Here is a 26,547-nt window from a genome sequence, read left to right as displayed (position 1 = left end):
GTTGTGCACTCTGACAAAGAGCCTGACTGACAAGTGAATGAAGAGAAGGAGGAGAGAAAGAGGGAGGGTGGTACGAAGACAATTTGCTTAGGTAGAGCGGGCAACAGGAGTTTTATTCTATTGCTGTCTCAAACAGGGACTGATGAATTATTTATTGGAGCAATATAGTGTAAAAATGCTCTCATTACTAGATCTTTATTCCATGATACACATCTTGCACATACACAAATACACACAGACTCATACACACAGACAAGCTAACCCCTTTAACCGCCAAGGGAAGCCATTAAATATTGAATCAACGTAGAGCTGTGGTGGGACGAGGTCAAAGAATACATATCACCCACACACATACGCGTGCACACACAGAGGTTACACACAGTACAGCATCATTGATTTTCAGTTTAGGACCGCAAGAAACAATCAGCACACATTTTACTATTCAGCAAACACTAATTTGAACGAAGAGACAGTAAATGAAAAGTCTTTCAAAGTAAGATAAAAAAAAATCTAATTATAATAATAATAATCCAAAGAGACTCCTGTGACCAAATGGTTCTGCATTCAAACTTTGATTTAGTGACTCTTAAGAATTTACAAGTCATGGTTTTCATTTCAGTCAGCAATTAAGCAAATATGTGTTATCCTCCTGGCAGGCAAGGACACTATATAACATACTTTGAGTGTTAAAGGCTTGATTCATGACTTCTGCATCATGAATGGTGTTGTGTTAAGAAAAGCAAAAGTTACAATACAGGATTTCTATTCATCATGTGTATCTGGCTAACCTGAATCACCTCTCTCTGTCAGCCAACACACACATCTATGCATTGTCTGCTAGACCAACACAAAGCAGCAGCACTGACTTGTGTCTAGGGATACCCACAACCACCAGCTGTGGAAGCTAAAGTAGTACTATCTGGAGATAAAGTAAGGGGGGAAAAAAATAACAAAATCGTGAAGAAAAATATTAAAGAGCCCCTATTATACTAGCTGGCCCTACTCTGTTGTGATTTGTCAACCAAATTCAAACAAGCCACTCGGCGGGCTGTGCTTGCTCAGACAGCACCTATGGGCAGCACACATTAAAAACAGGGCTGGCATTCTCAATGAATGACATCAGTAACTGAGTGAAATGTGTTTTTTGTACTTTATACATCTATTAAATGCACAAAAAACTACAACACACTAAAAGATGGGAACAATCCAAAAAAGCATAATAGGGGCTCTTTAAATAATCATAGAGATATTTGCCCATAAAACATACCTTGAAAGGAGACCTTTTTGGCATTCAGCTAAACAAAAATATTAGATGTTTCATAATGAATGCCCAGTAGGTAATTGTGAAGGTGTTAATCAATTTTCATGTTTGTGCAGAAACATGTCAGGTGATCTAAGTGCATTTATGGATATGCTTGAGCACATTTGCATGTGTGTGCGCTTGCGGGGATGCTGATGCACCCCTGAGGTTTTTTAAAGACATGTGATTCACAATGTTGTCTCCTCACCATGATGTTGTTGTGGGTGAAGCCCTTGCGGTAGCGGGCGGGTTTGAGGTGGGGGTACTCTTCAGTGCTGGTGACCTGGATATTCCACACACGTCTCCAAGCCTTGTACAGCTGCAGGTGAACAGGGTAGACACCTGAGTGGTGAGGGGCCACGGCGTAGCCCATGTCCACTGGGATGTTGTGCTCCTGGAGGTGGAGGACAGACATATGCAGAGACAGACACGTATGTGAGGGTTATATAGATAAACAGAAGTTATAGCACATTTACAACTCTGACAAAGGACATGGTGGGACATAAACACGTAGAGCCTAACAGCCTGACCTTGTAGAAGAAGCATGTTGTGTTTGTTATGATGTTGGCCTTCGGGTGGGAAATGAAAAGGAAAAAAAAAGGTTTGTGTGAGTATGTGTATGTGTGGGAGTGTGAGGGTGGATGGTTGCTGGGTGCATCTCGCAGACTGATGGTGTTGTCCTTCGCTCTGACACACACCTACACACACTGTCAAAGCTAAGCATCGGTGGTCAGGGGATGAGGGAGTGGAGTATGTATGTGTGTGTGTGTACAATAGAGGTGAGGGATCACACTTTATGATCACGTTCACCTTCAACAGCATGAACCAGCCCCCCTCACTGTATTGTATGTGTGGCACGCCACTCCAGTATGGTCATACAAATCATCTCAACTCACGAAGCACACACACTAACAAAACACAGGAGAACAAGGCAGAGCAGGGCAACAAAAGTGCTCGACCTTGTGGACTTGAGATTAAACAGAAGACGTTTAAACAGGGCTCAGGTGTGCCCATCAAAATAAGTACCCCCAACAGGGATATCACATTTTGTTTGTTTTTGTTTACTGTAAAAAATGAGTACATGATGGTACATTTTGTAAAAGCATTCTTATTGCTTATGCTGACAGAAGTACAGCTATTTTCCCAGCCCTGCCTCTAAAAAATATTTTCATATGCAAGTAATTTGCATTAGTAAAAATGTTCTGCAGGAAGTGTAATCCTACACAATTATTATATTGATCAACATAGCAAGAACATATTGTACACATCTGCAAAACATTCACTGTCAATATATTTCATGTGCTTTCCCTGCAATATTGACTTGTGGAAAATAAAACACATTTCATTCACAATGATAAATCACGGTTTACAGTGTCTACATCCTATGGTATAGGAATGTCACACTTCCCGAGCTGGGAATTTTTTTTTCAAGTGGATGTAAACAAGGGAGAAATTATGTTTCCTGTTAAACATCTAGGGTATGTAACATAAAGTGTATTATTTGTGTTAAAACAGTTCCAGCGCTTTGACCTGCAAACATCCTGTCTGCAATCTGCTGTGGCAAAGAAATAACAATCACTAACGGTAACAGGCGTCCTTGAAGAAAATGCAATCATGGGAAGCGAGTATGATTAAAAGGACACACAAGAAGAAGAAAGCAACAACAAACTAGACAGCTGCAAGAAATATGTGTGCTTGCGTGCAAGCGTACATGCATGTGTGTGTGCATCCATCTCACCAGAGCGAACTCCTTGTTGAGGACCATCTGCTCCAGCAGTGAGGACTCGTTGTGAAAGAGGTGAGGCTGCATGTGGCTCCACATGTGGGGGAACCACCAGAACTCATCCACGTACTTCAATAGTAAATCGTCTCCCTCGTCCTCCTCCATCGTTCCTGCACACGCAAAAACACACACAGGACAAAAAGGACAAGGAATAACTATGAAGGTAAATATGGTGCAAAAAGGGAGAGCTTGTAGAATACAATGTGAGAACTTGCAGAACAAAAAATCTGAACTTGTATGTTAAAATTTGCACTTGTAAAAATTTAATTTGCACTTGTAAAAAATAAAATTTGCACTTGTAAAAAATATTCACACACATGTGATCTGAATTTGAAGTCATACAAAGAAAAAAAACATGAGAGCTTGTAAAAAAAATCTGAACTTGTAAGTTGAAATTTGCACTTGTAGAAAATGTTCACACACCTGTATTCTGAATGTGAAGTTACAGAAAAAATATTCACAAATGTGTAGATTGATATTTACATGAACACAATGACAGCTGCAAACTTATAATGCAACATTTACTCGTATACTTTTTTTTTTACTCTGGTTCATTTTCCATCACAACCACAACTCAGTGATTACAACCTCTGGAATCTGTCACTGCAACTTCACATATGTGCTCTCTCGCATCACAAAGTGGCCAATCTGCGCACCTCGACTTTCACAACACTCTTGACGATACATTTGGTGCAAAACTAATTTGTACCTGTGGACTTAGGCTGTGGAGCTCTGAGCTAACAGAACGGGAAAAGCCTTCTTATATACAGTCTATGGGAAAATCAGGGTTTCTATCGCCAGATGAGGGACAACTCTGTCTGGCTTATTTATGTAGCATGGAAACTTGGTGGAATAGCATGCTAGCGTTAGCTAGCTAACTAGCAGCCAGCCCGCTTCTAAATAAATACCTTTTAATTGTCTAAACACTTTTTAACAGTCAAACTAAAACACTGGCGGTGAGCTCCACGGCCTGCAGCCGCAGACGAACCGTCATCAGTGGAGATCGACCAGCGTAGTAACACTGCTTTTGCCAGAAAGCTTCGCTGCCGACCTCGACCTGCAGTCGGAGCTCCAGCGGGACACGGAGAGCCCCACGTCCGGTAGCAGCGGCCCATCCCCCGGCCATGACCAGAGCTTGCTTTGCTGATGTTGTGCATCCCTGCTAAGAATTTCACCCGCTTGGGCAGAAACAATCATTTCTGCAGAATTCATTGCTGCCGAAAATTGCATCTAGGTAGCAAGGAAATGCTACTACAGAGTCTGATAAAACATTGATGTCTCTAAACCTTCTAAAATCCTAATCATTATTGATGAACATGACAAAGAGATTTACTATTGCCTAGTTTTTAAACAGTACTTTGCCTTATAAAATCATTATTTTCCCTAGTGGATGCAATTCTCGGCAGGGATGCGAAACTTGGCACCTGTTACCCACTGATGACGGTCCGTCTGCGGCTGCAGGCCCTGGAGCTCACCGCCAGTGTTTTAGTTTGACTGTTAAAAATGTTTAGACAATTAAAAGGTATTTATTTAGAAGCGGGCTGGCTGCTAGTTAGCTAACGCTAGCATGCTATTCCACCAAGTTTCCATGCTACATAAATAAGCCGGACAGAGTTGTCCCTCATCTGGCGATAGAAACCCTGCTTTTCCCGTTCTGTTAGCTCAGAGCTCCACAGCCTAAGTCCACAGGTACAAATTAGTTTTGCACCAAATGTATCGTCAAGAGTGTTGTGAAAGTCGAGGTGCGCAGATTGGCCACTTTGTGATGCGAGAGAGCACATATGTGAAGTTGCAGTGACAGATTCCAGAGGTTGTAATCACTGAGTTGTGGTTGTGATGGAAAATGAACCAGAGTAAAATAAAAAGTATACGAGTAAATGTTGCATTATAAGTTTGCAGCTGTCATTGTGTTCATGTAAATATCAATCTACACATTTGTGAATATTTTTTCTGTAACTTCACATTCAGAATACAGGTGTGTGAACATTTTCTACAAGTGCAAATTTCAACTTACAAGTTCAGATTTTTTTTTACAAGCTCTCATGTTTTTTTTCTTTGTATGACTTCAAATTCAGATCACATGTGTGTGAATATTTTTTACAAGTGCAAATTTTATTTTTACAAGTGCAAATTAAATTTTTACAAGTGCAAATTTTAACATACAAGTTCAGATTTTTTGTTCTGCAAGTTCTCACATTGTATTCTACAAACTCTCCCTTTTTGCACCATATTTACCTTCATAAATAACATGTATAATGCATGCTTGATGCAGATATATAGAGCACATTAAAAAATTGCTGCTATATACACTTTCTCGCTGGTATAAGGTCAGCGTATCACCAAGCAACTGGGTTGTTTTAAGGTTGTGTTGCTAAATAAGGTGGCAGTCTGAAACCATGGTGATAGAAAGTCATGCCATAGTAATAATAGACACTATGGTAATATGATTTATTCTGTATCAGATTTTTTTTTCAATTATAATTATGTTCAGTTTCACCTCTATGTTTTTCCCCAATTGCATCCTACACCTTTGTTCTCTCACTGCAGATTTAGACACTAACTAGAAAATCAATCAAATCTGACCTTGGAACCACGACAGAGCTTAGACTGCACAGCAGTATGTCACTACATCACAAGAGATAGTATGAGATAGAAAATCATCATCATTTAAATGATGAATGATAACTTAGCACTATACACTCGACAAGTAAATTGTCAAAATTGACAAAACATTTTTATTTGGTAGTTCATTTATAGATTTATTTACTGTATCATAACTACTTACTGCTAGAAAAAATTGTGCTATTTATACTTAAATGGAAAGCAATGAAGAGAACACACCTGTGTGGTAGAACTTCCCAGAGAAGCCCAGGTTGAAGGTAAAGTTGGAGATCTGAGAACGCAGCTGTTTCTGAGAATCAAGGAGAGCCTGTAGATAGATAGACAGATAGATAGATAGATAGATAGATAGATAGATAGATAAAAACAACATTAGTGACATCACATTGAACCCCACCAGTGGCGAACCGTGGTCCTGGACCGTGGGCCTTCAATAGAACTATTGGACCACAAAACAATCAAACAAAGCAATAACAATAATAGCTAGAACCCTATGTCACATTAAAGTTTAGTATATTAAAGGTTTATTAAAAGTTGATTTGCCCTAAATAGCTTCACAACAATTAAAATAGTTATATGTTCACAATACACAAAGGTCGTATTGGAAAACCAGAAACACAAAGCTGGTTATAGGTAAATAAATGACAAATGTATCCATTTCTTACTGACTCATGTGCTGAACACTACAATACATAACTAACATTAAATTAAATGTGGCAGAGAATTAGGACACAAAATTGAACAAAGCCAGGTCAACCTAAAGGCCCTGACACACCAACCCGATAATCGGCCGTCTGGCAAGGTCCGTGACTCGAGTCTGTTCGGTGTGTTCCATACCGTCGGCCGTCGGAGGGGCATTTTGGCCGACCTGACTTGCTGCGTCAGAGGGCAGGCAGTCGGACTCAATGCCCAATCTGATTGGTGGAGTTCTAGCCCTTGACTAGCTAATCAGTGCACTTATGTTAGCGTGACGAACGGCTCTCAAAATCTGACGAAAATCTTTTAAACTGACCTTTGTCACCGAAACGGTGAACTATCTTCGTAAAATGTGAGATCCAGGGTTTCCCGCAGCATTTTGCAGTTAAGGCGGCTGCCTTAACAACACGCGCCTGCTGCCTTAACTAAGTCGTCAACAACAAAAAAAATATCGTGTTACTCGTGTAAATGCCGTGTTACTCTGTCCTGTTTGAGTGGCTGTAATGTACAAGTCGCATGAACACAGTCTGTAGGAAACAAGGTAACGGCGAGTTGTCAAGATACTACCAATCACAACGGAAAGAGCATTTGCTGGTGGTGAGTGTAACTGTCGTTTATTCACATTTAAAGGGATAAATCACCATTTCACCGTGGCATGCGCGTCAGAGTTTGTCAACAAATGTGCGGCCAGCTGGGGCATGCCCGGGCAGAGACGGGGAGAGTGGACTTACCGGAGCGTTGGCATATGGCAGGCAGAGAGCATTTATATATGTATCTCTGTCCTGTTCTTCACATCAGTGAGGCTTTCTTCTCTTGTTTCAACGAAGTGAATACATGATGAAGTGACTGGAACTATCCATCACCTCTCATGCGTGGATTCTCTACGTCCCGGCTGTTGCCCGGTCTTTGAGACACAGCTGTTGTCTGTTTTTTTTTAATCGCTACACGCGGTTCACAACACACGGTTAGTTAGCGTAGTTAACACTATACACAGTGAAATTACGTGTCCTGTTTTTATTTCACGCATACTATCTGCTTTGAGTGAGTGAAGCTATGGGCTGAGCTCTGTTATCGCAGAGCTGTTTGTTTTGGAGAAGAGTTGTCAGGCGAATTGGAAGAGAGAGTGTCACGGAGGATAATGGGAGCCATGCGAGTAACACTGTTATAGTTATGTTTTTTAAATAATAAAATAATTAATATTTAGTGTTTAATAAGTAGTCTAATTGTTAAATGTAGTACAGAGTCTGTACCCCCGTCAGATGGCAACCCCAACCCTACCACCTTAACTAACAAATTTTCTGCGGGAAACCTTGAGATCGTATTCTGAATGAGCCACCATTATGCTCGATTGTAAAATCCGGGAGCAGCCAGACCCACGTGACGCGTTCATCCAATCAGCTGCCGGTTTTCATTTTTTGGGCGACAATACAGATTAGCACCGCCTGCTGTTATGGAGACATATTACGTCTTGCGCACGCGCAGAACATATGCTCAAGTCGGCGTTGCTTCGGTGTGTTCCGAGGCACTTTTTTGACCAAATCGGGGAGACTGATCAGTCCGACTGCCTTTCCTCCTGACGGTCGGCTGTCGGGTTGATGTGTCAGGGCCATTAAATCAGAGTTACAGATCTATAGGCTACTTGTCATTAGGTAACTCATCCCTGATTGGCTCACCCTGACATTCTTACCCTAACCATAACCAATCCCACTCCTCTTGCCTAAACCTAACCAACCCAACCAGAGCAGGCAACGAGTACTAGCCATTCATGGATGAGTTCCCTAATGAATATTCATGAGTCTTTCCCTACCACCCTCCAAAAAAAAAATTGGCTCGCGGGCTGCTTCAACTAGGCGAAATCCCTCCCCTTCCGGTGAACCGGCACAGGACTTTAATTCAGAAAAAATATGAACGGTAGTGAATGGGGAACGACAATTTTTTTTTTATCCTGTTTGAATTGAGCCATGAATTATACAATTGATGTTCGTCAGTTTAAAAAAAATGTGTACGTCAAGAAAGGCTCAAACCAAACGTCAAACTGTTGAAGTATAAGACTTCAAGGACCTGCCTCGCCAGGGCTGTGATTGGTCCATTTCCCCGACCATTATTGAACCACTGTTTGCCAGAAATAAGTGAGTCCAGGTTAACAATAATCTAGACATTATTACTATTATTTCAGTGAATAAAAACAGAAAAATAAATACATAATTTAAAAGTACAATACTTCTTTTAATATTTTTTCTTAGGCCTTCACTGAATACCTTGAAGGCCCACAGGGTTCCCCTCTGAACCCCACACAGCCCAGTATATCAGTTTTTCTATCCCCAGCCTGCACTTGCATAGATAAACACCCAGATCTATCCGATTCAGGTCTTATGTCTCTCTGCTGTATATTGTAGTAAACTCTAGTTCCTCAGAGAACTATCATCAGTGCTTATCCTGTGGCTTGACAATGGCAAACACCAACATGCTGTTACAGTGTGTTTCATTATTTTGTTCGTGTAGGCTACTAAGTGTTCCAGTGGCCGTTCCTGTCCTTAATGTTACCTCAGTCTTGGGTTTCAATCCTTGAATCAGATTTTTTCTCCATATATTTAATGACTTCATTAGTTTACTGGCCTTTAAACAAAGACTCTGTAATGAGTGTTAACTAAAGAGAGTTGCACACTCGCACATACAGTCACACACATCAACAGTAATGCGAGTTAATGAAGGTCAGTGCATTAGTAGCCTCTGGAGGGTGGACTAACCCCCCCCACATACTCCTCCCTTCTCATCATTCTCTCCATCCACCCCTAACACTACCAAGTGAAAGCCATGCATTCCCCTCTCCCCCCCCCCTCTGTCTCTCTTTCTCTCTCTCTCTCTCTCTCTCTCTCTCTCTCTCGCTCTCTCTCTCGCTCTCTCTCTCACTCCTCTGCTGCTTCCTCTTTTCTTCCTCTTTCTCTTCCATCTTCCTGCTTCTGAGAACCTGCAGTTGCCTCTCTGCCCCCCTTCCACCCCCCCACCCCCCGAACCTCCATCTTTCCCTCGCTCGCTCCATGAAAATGTCACATTCTCAGGAGACAGGACTGTTCTAATTTGAAAGGAAGGCTGAAGCAGCATGGTGGAAAGATCGCTCTCTCTCCCTTTCTATAACAGTCTCCTCTTGCTATTTCTCTGGCACTCTCTCCCCGTCTTCTTGCTATCGTTGCACTTCCTGCCATTTGCTCCCTTCCGCAAATATTTTGTTAATTATGAAACTCTTATAATTCCCTGTATATTTCAGACTGCTGGGTCTTTCTGTTGGGCTACCCGCCACATCTCTATTACCAATCTTTGTCATGCTGCTTTTAATCGATCCCCAGGAACCCTGATTTACGAGACCTGAGCAGTTGATGTCAGAGCAAGGAATTGGTTCCAGGCAGTCTCTCTCTCTCTGTCGCTTTTTACCTTTTCTCATCCTGTGTGTGTGTGTCCCAAACTAACAAATATACAGACACATGCACACAGTGTCTTCATTAGCTCTAATCTAATGGTGTTGAAGATGGCTGCATGCTGACAGATGTGCACAGCTCTCTAATCTGATCCCCTGTCTCCTCTGTTATGACATCCTCTACATCTTACACACACACACACACACACACACACACACACATTTGCCTATCCACACACAGACAAACGTGTGGATGCAAAGACATAAGAATTAAATTAAGTTTTTAGCTGAGTGCTTTGCATTGTAACTCAATATACACTCCCCGATGCACTTGGTCGAAATGCATTATTAACGTGTGTGTTGGTATCTGTGACTCGGCATAGGTGTGTGTCCAACTGTGCAGTATATTAGTTTAAACACCTCATTTGTATTCTGCTACCTAACATCCATAGCAGAAAACAGAAGAGCCAAGCAAATGACCAGTTTTTGTGATGCACCAGTGAGACCCAGAGCCACAAATGACCCCAAGGTGATTTTGCATGTTTTAACCCTTTTACTATTACAGTGAACATTTTGTCACCTTTAAAGCTCTCATTGCTGACGAATCCAGAACACCAAAAAGCAAACATTAAAAAGGAATAATATGAACTTGGCCAATTCTCGCATTAAAGAAGTTGTTGTTTAGCAGCCAACTGTCAATAATAATAATAAGGCATTCTGTATTAACCACAATAGTGAGTTTATGAGTACATTTTTCTTTTGTAAGTTTTGTGAATTATTGTTATACAATAAGTATAGAACTACAGAACTAGTTTTTACAATGTGTTATCAGACAACGGCCACACTCAAAGGCGGAGTGAAAAGCTGCCTGTCATAGAGAGGGGGGAAACGTGATATTGTTTAAATATGGGAATAATCCATCCATCCATCTTCGTCCGCTTATCCGGTATCGGGTCGTGGGGGGAGCAGCTCCAGCAGGGGACCCCAAACTTCCCTTTCCCGAGCCACATTAACCAGCTCCGACTGGGGGATACCGAGGCGTTCCCAGGCCAGGTTGGAGATATAATCCCTCCACCTAGTCCTGGGTCTTCCCCGAGGCCTCCTCCCAGCTGGACGTGCCTGGAACACCTCCCTAGGGAGGCGCCCAGGGGGCATCCTTACCAGATGCCCGAACCACCTCAACTGGGTCCTTTCGACGCGAAGGAGCAGCGGCTCTACTCCGAGCTCCTCACGGATGACTGAGCTTCTCACCCTATCTCTAAGGGAGACGCCAGCCACCCTTCCTGAGGAAACCCATTTCGGCCGCTTGTACCCTGGATCTTGTTCTTTCGATCATGACCCAGCCTTCATGACCATAGGTGAGGGTAGGAACGAAAACTGACCGGTAGATTGAGAGCTTTGCCTTCTGGCTCAGCTCTCTTTTCGTCACAACGGTGCGATAAATTGAATGTAATACCGCACCCGCTGCGCCGATTCTCCGACCAATCTCCCACTCCATTGTCCCCTCACTCGCGAACAAGACCCCAAGGTACTTGAACTCCTTCACTTGGGGTAATGACTCATTCCCTACCTGGAGAAGGCACTCCATCGGTTTCCTGCTGAGAACCATGGCCTCAGATTTAGAGGTGCTGATCCTCATCCCAGCCGCTTCACACTCGGCTGCGAACCGATCCAGTGAGTGCTGAAGGTCACAGGCCGATGATGCCATCAGGACCACATCATCTGACCACAAACAGGATTGGTGACAAAGTACAGCCCTGGAAACGAGTCCGACTTACTGCCGAGAACCCGTACACAGCTCTCGCTTTGGTCGTACAGAGATTGGATGGCCCTGAGAAGGGACCCCCTCACCCCATACTCCCGCAGCACCTCCCATAGTATCTCCCGGGGGACCCGGTCATACGCCTTCTCCAGATCCACAAAGCACATGTAGCGGTCTACATGGACCTACATGGGCACACTCCCAGGCTCCCTCCAGGATCCTTGCGAGAGTAAAGAGCTGGTCCGTTGTTCCACGACCAGGACGGAATCCGCATTGTTCCTCTTCAACCCGAGGTTCGACTATCGGCCGAACCCTCCTTTCCAGCACCTTGGAGTAGACCTTACCAGGGAGGCTGAGAAGTGTGATACCCCTGTAATTGGCACACACACCCTCTGGTCCCCCTTTTTAAACAGGGGAACCACCACCCCGGTCTGCCACTCCTTAGGCACCGTCCCAGACTTCCACACAATGTTGAAGAGGCGTGTCAACCAAGACAACCCCTCCACACCCAGAGCTTTAAGAATTTCTGGATGGATCTCATCAATCCCTGGGGCTTTGCCACTGTGGAGTTGTTTAACTACCTCAGCGACTTCCACCAGGGAAATTGACGACAATCCCCCATCATCCTCCAGCTCTGCCTCTACCATAGAGGGCGTATTAGTCGGATGTAGGAGTTCCTCAAAGTGTTCCTTCCACCGCCCTATTACCTCCTCAGTTGAGGTCAACAGCGTCCCATCCTTACTGTACACAGCTTGGATGGTTCCCCACTTCCCCCTCCTGAGGTGGCGAACGGTTTTCCAGAAGCACCTTGGTGCTAGAGTTTAGATTCTCGGCCCAAGCCGGCCGTTATTTTCCGCCACATCCTCCTGGCCTGGGCCGGACCCTTAATCAAGCAAATTTTTTTTTATCCATTACCTTATTATCCTATTTGGGTGGGGAGATAGCTATGCCATAATCAGAAATATTATAAATATATATAGGCTATATAAAAGTAACAAATGTGTACAAAAGTTAGGCTGCAGTTACAAAATGCAGCACATGTCCTCTCGCACGCATCACACTGGGAGCTTGAAGATGTAAAGAAAAAAAGAAAAAGTGTGGAGGAAAGTCGGAAGTATGGAAGCAGTTTAAACAAGTCGTGGGCAGTGACAACAATATGTTGTTCATCATTGTTTCTTTTTTTTACGTTTCTTCATTCAGATCCACTTGCGATCCGTTCCATTCTAAACAAACAGCGCAGTTTACAGGCTTCGTCCTTGTTGTATTATTCTAAACAGATTTCTGCAGTTCAAACAACTCTGAATTGTAGTTGAGAACATCAGTTATAACGGCCCACGTATTAATTACAGTTAATGTGTTGGGCCGGGCCGGGCTCGGACACAACATCCTCGGGCTCGGGCAGGTTCGGGCTTGATTTTTTTTTTTCTTAAGCTCTACTTGGTGCCGACCGAAAGTCCTTCTCCATGTCTTGGTGACATGGTGTTTGTTATAGACAATCCATGACTAGCACAGAAGTCCAACAACAGACAACCACTCTGGTTTAGATCAGGGAGGCCGTTCCTCCCAATCACGCCTCTCCATGTGTCTCCATCATTACCCATGTGCACGTTGAAGTCCCCCAGCAGAACTATGGAGTCCCCCCCTGGAGCCCCATACAGGACTCCATTCCAGGTCTCCAAGAAGGCCGAATACTCCGAACTCTTGTTTGGTGCATATGCACAAACAACAGTCATAGTTTTCCCCCCCACAACCCGCAGGCGTAGGGAGGTGACCCTCTCGTCCACCAGGGTAAACTCCAACGTAGCGACGCTCAGCCAGGGGCTTGTGAGTATCCCCACACCCGCCCGGCGCCTCACACCCTGGGCAACTCCGGAGAAGAAAAGAGTTCAACCCCTATCCAGGAGTATGGTTCCAGAACCGAGACTGTGCGTAGAGGTAAGCCCCACCAGATCCAACTGGTAGCGCTCCACCTCCCGCACAAGTTCCGGCTCCTTCCCCCACAGAGAGGTGACATTCCACGTCCGTGTAATATGGGAATAATGGCACACATTTTCTGACAGTCTCTCTTGCAATGCATTCATAGCGTTGCACTCGGTTGTACGCATGTAAAGTGACAAAAATAGTTTTGTAAAGAATGAAAAAAGAAAGCCAGAGAGGTGTTCAACTCCACACAGCTGGCCAATCACTGCGTGAAGTGGGTGTGTCGGATTGTTTGAAAGATGTCGGGGAAGGGGGGTTTCGAAGCTTTTCAGCCATCTGACAAGCACCTCTGTAGAAGTATACTGGCAGTTTAAGGGCCCTTGTGATTGGCATAGTAGCCTAACCGCCCTGCTTTTGCAACATTTTATTTTGGTGACTCAGTGTGTGTTTGTGTCCTATCAAGAGGTTCTATCCAGACAAAATGTAATAAAATGAGCAACATTAATATATTCATAACACAACCACATCAGGATACCACAACTACAGCAATGGTTTGTTGAGTGAACAAAAAACATTGTGCTGGGCAAATTGTGTCAGTTTACTGGTCTTAAACTAAATACAGTACCTGAGTGTTGTTCTCAGAAACTTTACTTTCAAGAATAGAGAGCAATGGGAGAACTACTGATGATCATCATTAGGAGGCAGAACTGTGGGTACAAACTATGCCCAGCAATAAAAAGGAGTGCACTTCTTGGACAGAAACATGCACACTGAGCTTATGACAAAATCTTATCTCGGGCTCTGAGGGACAGTGAAGTCCCCTCCTGCTGTTTTTCTGAGGGTAACGGCAGCAGATCTGGGAGAATGGAGGGCTTTGAGCAACATGGAGCCAATCTGTCCACTGGATACTGAGCTCAAAGCTGGAGATGGTTTTAAAATGGGCCATAAGAGCTACTTTATAAGAAAGAAGGGGGATTTGGATTAGCAGGAGGTGGGACTATGTAGCATGTGAGAGATCTTGACAATCCTAGTGATGAAGGTAAGCACACAAATGGATTAGCTGTTAGCGATGGCCCTCATTTATGTGCCCAATCCCACAGCTGCCTAACACTGCTAGTGTCAGAAGCAATGCCAGTTTGTTTGTACGTGAGAGCGACAGTGTGTGTGTGTGTGTGTGTGTGTGTGTGTGTGTGTGTGTGTGTGTGTGTGTGTGTGTGTGTGTGTGTGTGTGTGTGTGTGTGTGTGTGTTTGTGTTTGTGTGTTCTTGCATGCGTGTTTGGTAAGCAGTAGAAGAGGCGCCAGCTAGATGTTGGGGTTCAAACAGATGGGAGACAGGCATCTGGACAGCTGGCATTCACTGCTTTTCGCAAACACTTTACACCAACCACCTTCCCACCATATCCCCATTCTGTCATTCTCGCCTTTGCACTGTTTCTTCTCTTTTGTTTTCACAGCCTTAAGCCTGGCTGGGAGATCTAAAATAACAAAAGTAATTATAAAATAACTTATTTGCAAGTGGGATTTTATGCGCAAACAGATTTGAAGGTGTGTTTAGAGGAACAAGAAAATTTGACACATTTACGGGGTTTAATTCTTTTGCAAAAGCAGGTCAAAGTTCTTGATTCATCTACATGAGTGCATGTGTTTGTGGTTAGGTGTGTGTATCTGTGCATGTCATGTTAACACTAGACCAGCAAATTTAACTGGGTCAGGCATCTCTATTTGATGAGCAGGGAGTGCACTTTACCAGTTAATGCCAGTCCTCCTTTTGCTTACCCTTCTCTGTCTGACTTCCAGTCTCTCTTGTCAGATTCAAGTCAATGTAGCTTTTTTATATTGGTGCCTTTTACAAAATAATCTATTCACTTGCATTTACAGATCCAAGGTACTTATGATTGCTTTGGCATCGCTATACTTACACTAAATTCTTCTTGGCGGCGCCTCAAGGATTTTGAGTTTCAGTGATTGCTGTGACTGCAAAATCTGCCTCATTTTGTGGAGAAAATGCATGGCACACTGCCACATTCTCAGAGTTAATTTGGAGTTAGGACAAGAACACTGACAAAAATGGAATTAAACAAAAAAAGTTATTAAGATAATTGTCTTGTTGACAGATGCTATTCATTACAGTGACACTGCCGTGACTGTCTTTTTCATACTTTATGTTAAAAATGACGCCTGATACATAAACATGTAACAACCTGTTTTCTTTCTAATAGTGTAACTGTAAAACATCTCCTTCCTTGCAGGGCTGACTGTGATCATCTCATATGTCCAGATTAGGGGGGTGAATGAATGCAGATGTCAGGACGCATCATGCTTGAAGCAATATCTTGTTCCTTTCAGCCATCTTATGTCATCTCCTTTTTCTCCCTTTCCCACCTGCAACTTTGTCACTTCAAAACCCATTAAGATCACACCTGAGATTCCTTAGCAAGGGTGCCAGCCTTTGCCACATATTAAATGAATGATGTCGCCTCAAGAATTCCTAAAAAATTTAAATTGTTTAGATTTTTTTTCTCCCATGTCCTTGTCAGCCTCCAGTAGTTTCAAATCTTTTCTCCACTGTTTATGTATTTTATTCATTACTTATGTAATAGCGTTTGGCAAAGTAATAAAGGCATATGGAAAGAGTTCCATTGACTTAACTGGCACTGTATGCATCATACTTAATTAGTCTAAAGATTAACTCTAAGTAGGACTGCACAATAATTACAGACTGCTATGCCAAAAACCTTCATTGAAGTCTGAATATTGCCCATTTTGTGAAATTACTTTTTTTGTTCAATTATTGCCAGATTGTATTGCCAGACCAAAGTGATAATGATGACATAAAAAAACACTTTAGCTTGGACATGTATGTTCTTCATTTCAAACATCCCTACCCCATTGTCCGTTCTCATTGTCATTAGGGCACGCAGTAACATGTAGAATAACAAATAGCTGGATAAAATGTTGAAACTGATTTCCTATTCAGTCCTACAGGGAAAATGGCACTTTATGGCTTATTAGGCCACATGAGAGCAGTTATTTGACTTGTCAAATTAAACAGGGTAATGAAAGTGCAGCAACTGCCCCACTGTGTCTTTGGAAAAGCATGTTTTAATCTTATTGAGCCAATTATTCCTTTTCAGGAGTACAAGAGACTGACTGCAATCAAATGTGCAAAATGCAGGGGGATTTCCTCTGACATGACGACAGTCCATCACTGGACAATCTAACTTGCACCCAAACAAACATGAGGAGAATTTGCATGCCACAAATCTACACAGAAATGTTCTGAGAACAAGGTAACTGGGCATATTTCTGAGCCACTACCTTCCTTTAGATAAAAAATAAATGCTAAATATCTAGTAATTTCATTGTCTTGACTTCTGAGTTCATGTACAGTATGTCTGTTCACATGTGTCTGTGTCGCCTCAACTTCAGAAAGCACCTTAGGGGGGGAAAGAGTGGGAACAAGTTGAAAGAGAGGTTTAGGGAGGAATACAAATAGGCCGGAGATACTGATCAATGACTCAAGCGGGAAGGGGGTGAGGAAGAAGGTGAGTGGAAGAGGAGGAGGGGGAGAAAGGAGGAGGTGATGAAGAGGGATCTGAAGATGAGAATTGGACACTTCCCTAAAGACCACTCCGAGGGAGAGAAGAGGAGAATACCTACAGGCATGAATTAAAAAACACACTGGCTCACGCAAATCATTGATGGGACTTTTTGACTGGCATCATCCCTCATTTTGAAAAATGTCATCCATGGGGTGCCTCTCTGTGAATCATTTTAATAGAGGAAATACAGCTGTGTGTGTGCAGACAGGAGGGGGTGTAGGTATTGTTTGTCACCAGATGAACTCGTGGGGTGAGACTAATGAAGAGTGCAGAGAGAAGGAGGGAGACATTTTAATTGGCCTTTCTCTCTCTCTGTCTCAATCCTTTCTCTTTTCCTCTCGGGGAGAACAGGAGACTGAATGTTGGCTTAGAGGTAAGAGAGAATTTGTAACATTGGCACTGCAAATGCCTTGTCCTACTAATTGGTCAATAACACATCATGTTACATAGACTTTGATGCAGTGTTAGACATAAGCTGTTTTTGAAGCACCAGGGATGAGAGAGGATTTACATTTTCACATAATTTGTGTGTCACTCATAATGATTCACTCATTTGTTTTCTGCTGTGGTGTCTCATAACTGACATTTGCTTTAAAAAAACATTTTTGCAGTGCTAGAATATTTAGAATCAAATATTTTTAGATGTCTTGATAATGTAAGAGCGAAATCACCGAAGACTTAATATGCTCAAATGTAGATTTGTTGGATCTGTTTTGACACTGCTAGAATGGAAAAACTTTCATTTAAAAGCCCATCTAATAACTAACCAACAGGATTACCTAAGCAAACAACTCCTGCATCACAACAAAGATATGACATATAAAAAAGATAACAGTGACATAAATTAGTTGATTCACATGATTATGAACATACATGATGATTTACACACTTGTAGGGCTGGGTATCATTCAAAAAAAATTCAATACAGGTACGTATACCAATACCGTGACTTCGATACAGGTTCCTGAAAGGTTCTATACCAATTTTTGTTTTTGTTTTTCCATTTTAACAAAAATAAATTACAACATTACACATTATGGCACAAATCTTTCTCAGCTCCTACTACAAGAGCCCTGTCTCTGTGCGTAACGTAGAGTTTTTCCTGCGAGCCTCCACGACATGTAACGTTAGACAGCCAGTCACCAGCATTATTAGATCTTGGTAGAAGCATGCTGCATGCTTTGGCTCACTGACGCTGATGAGATTTACTCCTTAGGTATTGAAATTTGGTATTGAATGACTAGGCATTATTCGTGCCCGATACTAAGGAGGCAATTCGGTCGGTGCCTAAAAAGTTTTGAATTCAGTACCTAGCCCTACACACTTGTCACTTAAAATACACCTTGTTCAAACTCTAATCTGACAACTTTACCTGAGGCTCTCCATCTCTGAAGGGAGGGCTGCTACTAATCATCATATTCCTGCTCCCCTCCTCTGCTTCCCCATTTCCCTTCAGCATTTTGTTTCTCTGAAATTGTGAAGTTAGCTGATAGCTCTTCCCCGTAGGCGACATACTCCGCCTCCCCCCTAGCGTCCTCCCTCCAACACATTTCCCTCTTTTTTCCTCTAGTCTTCCTCTCTGTGATTGCCAACTATCCTTAAGGAGAGAGAAAAAGTGTGGACGGAGTGAGTGTTTCATATGACATCACTCTCTCTTTCTCTGCCCCTCTCTCTCTGTCTCTCTCTCCCACTCTTCCTCCATCCCCACCTCCCTGTCCTTCTGTTATGGCACTGGTTTATCCTCATGTATATTTATGCAACAAAGCTGAAGAGTCAAGCAGACTTAAAATGAATACTCCAACTAGAGAGCGCTTGTGTGCTCATTTTGTGAATGTGTATGTGCACGGGTATGTGTGCACTCTGTGTGTGTGTGTGTGTGTGTGTGTGTGTGTGTGTGTGTGTGTGTGTGTGTGTGTGTGTGTGTGTGTGTGTGTGAATATGCACTCTTTTATCCTTTTTGGATACAAGCAACTTTTTTATATTCAAGGGTGGAATTCCTCTCCACTTCACCACCCACTGCCCTCCAGTTTTCTCAGCATCCCCATTCCTCTAATCTCCTCCAACTATAGACAGGTGGCTCCTTTTTTTTTTTTTTTTAGCGCCTGACGAGACAGGTGTCAACCATTGACAGGATGTGACATTCTAATCTAAAGTTGTGATTCAGAAAACACACACTCACACACATATTTATAGACATATATATATATATATTAGGGCTGTCAGCATTAACGCGTTAATCGCGATGCGATTAAGGGCCGAGCATAATTTTTAATTTTTTAATCGTATTAATCGCATGCCGCCATTTATTAATTTATTTTCACTTCACTCGGCTTTGCGTCGTGCCTAACAGGCTACTATTTTGCCGTACTTCCTCGTAACACATCCTGCTACTGCAGGAATAGCAACGCGGATTTCGGTGCCTCATTCTGGTGCCTCATTCTGGTGCCACTGATATGCCTGCACTTGTGATGCTCTGAAACAGACGATACAGGCAACAGAAACATTGCTGCACGTGACGCTAGTTAACACTATACTCGACAGCAGCTAACGTTAGCCTACCGCTAGCTAGTAGCTGGATTAAACACGGTTACAATGCTGACAGCTAACGCTAAACGGTGTAAAGTGTGACTGTATTTCACTGTAGAGGATTCCGACACCGGGATGTAACAATCTGCAGCTGCAGTTGTCGGAAAAACACAGACGGTGCGTTCAATGAAACTGGTAATTTACAGCCTCGTGGTGAATTCAAAGTTGTTGTTAAATGCCCTTTTCCCATCTGGTGGTTGTTTTTGTCATTCAACAGCTATTTACTAGTGAAATAAGTTATTGTTATAGTGATTACATTATTATTAAACATTTAATTTTGACGATATGGCCTTAGCAATAAACAAGTCATTCTTTAATGTCGCCAACTGTTTAGTACCCTTCTTTTTTTTAACTTTCTTAAAAAGTATCGGTTCAGGCACCGTTAGCACCGGTATCCAAACCAAACAATACCCAACCCTAATATTGACTCTAAATTCAAATGTGTGACTAGATTAAATATATAATAAACAAATACAAATCTTAAAATCAAGTTCATAAAGTAACTTTCTTTGCATTCATTTGATTCCCAATCAAGATACACTGGTAAGAATTGCTTTCCATTGTTAATATGTAGTTAAAAACAGTTCTGAAACGCAAAATAATAGAATTTTAATCATGTGATAAAACCTGCGATTAATCGTGATTAACTATAGAAAAACAACGATTAATCGCAATTAAGAAAATGTAATCGTTTGACAGCCCTAATATATATATATATATATATATATATATATATATATATATATATATATATATATACACAAACGCACTGTCCTATCATGTATGTCCTGTGGCTGCAGTGAGACAGGCAGACGAGGTTGGCTCATGCACATCAGCGCAGAGCAGCATAAATCTCACCTGTCTTAAAGTCCCACACATACACACACTCCCACACATGAAAACCTACCAAACACAATTTGTTTCTCTTGAATGGTCCTGAGTGAGGACGCAGTGGGAAAATGTGACTACCGATTTCAAACAGAATTCCTTTTGTAGAAGCGTTTTATCCACACTCCAGCAAACCTGAGAAGGTTTTTCCCCCTCTTGTAAATTCCTACAGAAATTAGGGTTTATTTGCATGTCTGCAAATACATCTGTGGAGGTGCACGTCTAAGTATATGTGTATGTATGTATGTATGTATGTGTGTGTTTGTGTGTGTTTGCTCATGCAAGCGTGTTTGTTGAAACAATAGCTGTCTTGAGAGGCAGGCTGCATGGCTGACTCTGCTTTAGTTTCCCTAAGAGGAGGAACGTGGGAAAAGAGGAATAAGTGCCATTCATCTTTTCACTGGCTCATTCACTACCTCGCTTTCTCTCTTTCACTCCACGTCTTTGTTCCCTTAAATGGCCTCTTTACTTCTGGCTAAACCTCTAGTTGAGATAAATACCCTCTCGCTGTACCCCAACACATATGCACTTAGAACACAACTCGCACAGACATTACACACATGCACATGCATGAGCTTTCCCAAATACCCTCTTAGTGCACCCATATCTGAGCTAAAATCCCCCGAAATACACTCCAGGTAAAATCTTTTGCTGAGGTGTCTGCAGACGTACACAGCAATAAGTAAACATACCATATTATCACCACTGCACTGCCATCAAGAAGTTGACAGCAGAAAGAAAAATCAAATCAACATCACTGACCCGATAATAATTCCCCCCCTCTAATCCACTCTTTCTCACTCGCAGATTATCACACACACATCACCCTCAATACCTTCACATCCTTGGCGTTCATGCGTGTCCCTTCCTTGCCCACAAAGATGTCGTCAATATCCACCAGTATGTGCCGGTCCAGACCCAAAGTAAGCTTCCTGTCTGTGAGGTAGGAGATGGCATCCACCAGGATGAGTCTATGGAGCCAGTAGCCAAGTCCCTGGCCAAATAGCACCCTCCTCACCCCATCATAGAGTCCCATGTCCTGCACCACAGTGGCTTGGAGGCCTAAACTAAAGCCAGGCCCTGGGTTATCACCACTACCTGCCCCTGCTCCCTCCTTGGCCCGTGCATGCAGCACGGCCTGGTAGGAAGAGTGATTGGAGGAGAAGGAGGTCCAGTCCTCCCCAGGTAAAGCCCCTCGATCTGTGCCGGGCTTGGTCAGGTGAAGGAGAGGTGAGCTAGACACCACACAGCAGTCCCAAAGTGCCTGGTTGGTCCTAAGCACCAGCGGGAAGCCTCGGAGTTTGAGGAGAGGTGGGGAGCTCTCAGTGGAGCGGTAGAAACCTATGATGCCCACTCTGTACTCAGTACAGTATTGATGCAACAGCTGTCTGTTCCATGTGTCAGCATGTGCATACTTTAAGAGATTTTCATAAATGATGAGTGAATATCGGCCGCGGCCTTTCTCTGTCAGCGGCGGAAGGTCGCCCTTCCCTGAGGCGATTTCCATGCGAAACTGAAAGTGTGCTGACTCCAATATAGCCACAATGTCCTGACCCAGCTGGGAGTACTGGGACTCCACCAGCACCAGCACTACCTGGTCAGTGTGGACAAGTGTGTGAGGGGGGTTAGGGGGGTACGGGTATGGAAGTTGATGGTATGGGGAGAGTGGCTGGGAGCAGGCGGGTTCGGGGGATTGTCCAAGTTGCATGGAGGGGGAGGAGTTTGTAAACAGAAAGTAGGCAGAGAGGAGGAGGGAGAGGAGACAGCAGGAGGCCAGCAGGAGCAGGAGCCTACGTAAGTGGCGACGGAATCGCACAGCCACCGTCATCGCGAATAGGGAGGTGTTGTGTGTCCAAGGAGATGTCTTTTTTAGTTTGCTGGAGCCTAGAGACTGTCTGCACAAGTTTAGGGGTTTCAGAATCCCAAGAGAGTGTCTATGTGTGCGAGAAAGGAGCAAAGCCACTCAGGGGTGTGTCATGTCACCATGGCAGGTGGAGAAGGGAGCTGTGCCGGATGTTGGAGAAGAAAGGTCTTCATTGAGGAAATGCAGTCAAGGTACTCTCCTTCCAGTCCTCACAGAGGAATCACATGCAGAGACTGAGGGAGTGATGATTAATGCCTGCAGAGAAAGGGGACAAGGAGAAAAGAAGAAAGAGTGAATTTGTTGGGCAAGGTTGAATAGTATGCATTGGTTCTCTGCGAACGTGCTTGCGGGTGTGCACATACCTAGGTTGTGCCACCCTGGGGAATGTGAGGGCACAGCTGGTAACTACAGAGCTGATTGAAAACAACTTGCATCCTTAGGGTTTATCCAACCTCTGGCACAAACACACACACACACACACACACACACACACACACACACACAAAGAGACATCACAGTTAAAAGCACAAACACACACAAAAATCAATCCTTGCAAATAAACAACAGCTGGTTGTGTGTTAATGTGGCAGTGTGGGGAGGTGGATGGGAGCTCAACTAATCAGTCCCATAAAGCTCTACAGAGAATTCCTCTAATTGCGTGAAACTCTGTGCACTTCTGTCCTATTTCTGAACCTAATCATCTGAAATACCACAAAATTAGAGTTGGGATCCTTTTGCCAGGAGCACTAATCTGGGGGGAGCCTGTGACAGTACAGAGGAAATGGAGAAGAAGAGAAAAGTGCAAGAATAAGAGAGACAGAGCTGAGAGAGGAACAAAATGCAATGAATTATAGAAAGAGACAAAAAAGACCAGGATTAGCATCTTAATGTATGTGCCGGGAGCCAGGGAGAAGAAAAGATCCCACAGCATCTCTTTCTTTCTCTTTTCTCTCGATGCCTCACTCCTCCCCTCTCTCTATCTTTCTACACCTCCTCTTTTTTTCCTTCTGTCTGCTTGAATATCAATAGTCTTCCCTCACGTTCCCCATCCTTCTTTCCTTGTTCCGTGCCTTTAGAGAACACACGCAAAGAGAAGGTCATAGAGGAGGGAGATATTCCTTAAATATGATACCAGAAAATGAAAAAAGAAGGAAAATAACTCATAGCAGTTTCTTTATAGCCAGAAAAAAGTAGTATTTTTTGTTGAATAACATGTGTGTCATCTTCATTGGTACTTGAATTACTACTGTACACTAATTCTCTTAAACAGCTTATGGTGTTAAGAGTTGTATTACACGCCAAACATGAAGAGGAAATCGTCTTTGTACCAAGAAAAGGAGCGTGCACTTATTCAGTCTTAGAGGAGGTTAATTCAAACTGGTGTTTTGAGATTTCAAATGAGGAAAGACATCAATTCGGACACACAGCTGAGTGTCTAAACTATAGGTGAGTGCTGGTTTAACCTGTTACTGCAGGTATGCATGTTTCACTATTAAGGCCACTAGAGGGCGCTGGAATTGGATTACCACAGAGAGACCTCTCATGGAAGTTTTCCTCTTGTAATTTTAATAACTAAGACTCCCAATGGTATGCTAAATCATGCAATATGAAAAGCTAAAAATACACGGCCTAAGAGTCGTTTTTCACGCATTTTATCAAATGCTAGGTGAAAAAAAGTTTTTAATCAAATTCTAAATCAAATTGTAAACCAAAGATGTACTTAACTTCAAAATCAATAGTTTGTTTTTTGTAGGCCTATTTAAGTCAGTGGTCATAGCCTACTAATAATTATTTAGCCTAACTGCAATCATTTCTAAATTAGATTAACAGTGAAGAGAGTGCCGTGGTGTTAAGTAGGATAAACACAAAAACAACTGGAGGAAAAAATAAAAATGGTAATGAATGTAGCCTATTCTGTTTGTGCAGTAAATCTCTAATACAAAAAGAAAGGAACCCGCGGCATAAACATCCCTGGCTATTAACAGACTGAAAGATTAACTCAAACTAACAGATAATTCCATAGTTTTCCATCCCGCTCTCTGCCGCTGAAGTTTATGTTAAGAACGAGCACCAGCTCGCCAATTTACCTCTTACCGAGGCTGAGGCGTTGCCGTGCGGGGAAGAGGCTGATGGGAGAGCAGTGAGTGGGATGCTTCTTCGGGTGGGTCCGGGGCTCCGGTCTCGGTGGCGCACCACTCCCGTTTGTTTTGGATGCTGAAGCGTTGTGCCATCTCCTCTTTCTCTACTCTCTACCCTCCACTAGAGCAGCAGATGCGGGCAGCCGGAATGATCGGCTCTCCTCCCCCCTTTCATCATTCTTCTCTTTCGTCTCCCCCGCGGTCTTCTCCTCTCTCCCGCTCTGCTCACTTCTACCTTATCTAGGCTCTTTAAGGAGGAGATTAGCCAGCTAGTATAGACGGAAGAGCACCGATATCAGGCTGCCCGTTAACGACTGACTGCCGTGCGTAAATGCTCTGGTTTAAGAGCGCCTACACAAGTGGAGGCGATCGAGGGAGAGAGAGCGCAAGAGGGGAAGAGTGAGGGAGAGAGAGGTAGCCTAGAAAGGAAAGAAGGGGAGGGGGCTCGGTTTGATTGACACAAACAGCCTTTTTCTCGGGCATCAGCGATCACGGGCCCCGGTAAAAGCTCACGGCCCGTTAGTTGTTGTTAGTCAGATGAGGGATGTCATGCACGGATACGCACCGGTGCAAGTTAATAGTGCGCCTTGCTCCTTGCACAAGATGTATAACTCACGGATAAAAAGAATGAGAAGGAAGAGGAACTCTTAGACTATTGCTGGTGTAAAAATCCATTTCACATAATCAAGACTGGTATCAATCATGGGAATGAATAGGCTTCGAGACATTTCTGATATTCACTATTCAAAACATTCATTCATGTTCCCCCACATGTGAATCAGCCCCATTAGGCCTACTTCTGTAGAATGTCAATCAAGCAGGCATAGCATGTCAATCACACAGTGTTGTTTAACTTGATTAGGTGTTCCCTTCTCCCTTCCTACTAGTTCATCAATCTCTCTAACCTATTTGCACTGACACACACTCACTCACACACATCTCAATGGAACTGGTGGGCCCCTCATTCACATTGTAATGGCCTTACAATAGAGCTTATTTTGTGTGTGTGTGTGTGTGTGTGTGTGTGTGTGTGGGGGGGGGGGGGTGATGTTTGAGCTGATTGTGGGCTACATACATACATACATATGCACACACAGCCAGTGTACATAACGAAACGTTGAGAAAGAATCCATTTGCATACTAGTATTATGTTCCTTTTACTTACCCTTTACTTAGCGTGAACATTTTAGTCTCACTGGAAGCCCTATTTGTGGCTTTCAGTTAGTGTAATGACTAAGCAGTGGTGCTGAGAAACAGAGCTTGAATGAAATATAACAGCCAGAATATCATGCCCTACAAAATAGAATCCAGAGATAATGAAGGTATGGATTGGAGTGCAATTGTATTTGTATGTAAATTAATGTCAGTGGGTGAAGTGTAATTAGAGAGGCTGTTCACCCATTTCCTCCACATTGCGAGAACCACTTCTGCGATGGTGCTAGTTGGAGACAATAAGCCATAAATGAAAACTAGACAGCTGCACATAGACTGGCTACAATTTCCATGTGTTTCCATGCATGTTTGAGTTAACCCTAAAGATAATTACGGAGACATTCACTGCTGCAAACAAAAGAAGTAACTGCTGAGAATGAGAATCCACATATAGAATAGAATAGAATAGAATACACTTTATTGTCTCCAAGGGGAAATTTGTCTTGGACATAGTGTTACAATCTGTTGCTTCACAACATAACCAACAAAAAAAACATTCTCAGATTAACATAGAATAAAATACAAATACAATACAAAAGGATAAAATCAACATGAAAGTGAGATCAGCACAACATCCTAAGACACATATACAGTACATGTAAGCATATGGTCAACTTATTACACAAACTCATGTAATGACACATAGGCCAGGGTGCAAGTATACAAAGCGCAAACACTGGCAAGCAAGTGCAGAGACACAAGCAAGCCTGTGCTTTATACAACAATGTGCTCAAGGATGCAGCCACTCTCTCACACACACACACA

General features: G+C 43.0%; 1 protein-coding gene across 6 annotated transcripts in view; it reads right to left on the bottom strand.

Moving 5' to 3' along the window:
- The window catches only part of ndst3 (N-deacetylase/N-sulfotransferase (heparan glucosaminyl) 3), a 51,667-nt gene extending 26,712 nt beyond the window's left edge, over positions 1-24,955 (bottom strand). For 2 of the 6 annotated variants that reach the window (XM_036000982.1, XM_031302766.2), the window contains exons 1-6: positions 24,520-24,954; positions 22,795-22,886; positions 21,404-22,687; positions 5,925-6,012; positions 3,039-3,193; positions 1,509-1,694 (exon numbers count right to left, since the gene is read on the bottom strand). In XM_036000982.1, coding sequence (XP_035856875.1) covers positions 1,509-1,694; positions 3,039-3,193; positions 5,925-6,012; positions 21,404-22,396 — 1,422 coding nt within the window. In that variant the 5' untranslated portion in view covers positions 22,397-22,687; positions 22,795-22,886; positions 24,520-24,954. Of the gene's footprint in view, positions 1-1,508; positions 1,695-3,038; positions 3,194-5,924; positions 6,013-21,403; positions 22,688-22,794; positions 22,887-24,519 lie in introns of all 6 variants that reach the window. The other 4 variants (XM_036000983.1, XM_031302765.2, XM_031302764.2 and 1 more) reach the window with 4 other exon arrangements.
- Positions 24,956-26,547: the final 1,592 nt, after the last annotated feature.

Source organism: Sander lucioperca, chromosome 4 (genome assembly GCF_008315115.2).
Source record: "Sander lucioperca isolate FBNREF2018 chromosome 4, SLUC_FBN_1.2, whole genome shotgun sequence".
NCBI classification, from domain to species: Eukaryota; Metazoa; Chordata; class Actinopteri; order Perciformes; family Percidae; genus Sander; species Sander lucioperca.
The sequence above is the reverse complement of the archived record's forward strand: the minus strand, read 5'-3'. Positions and strand labels throughout refer to the sequence as shown.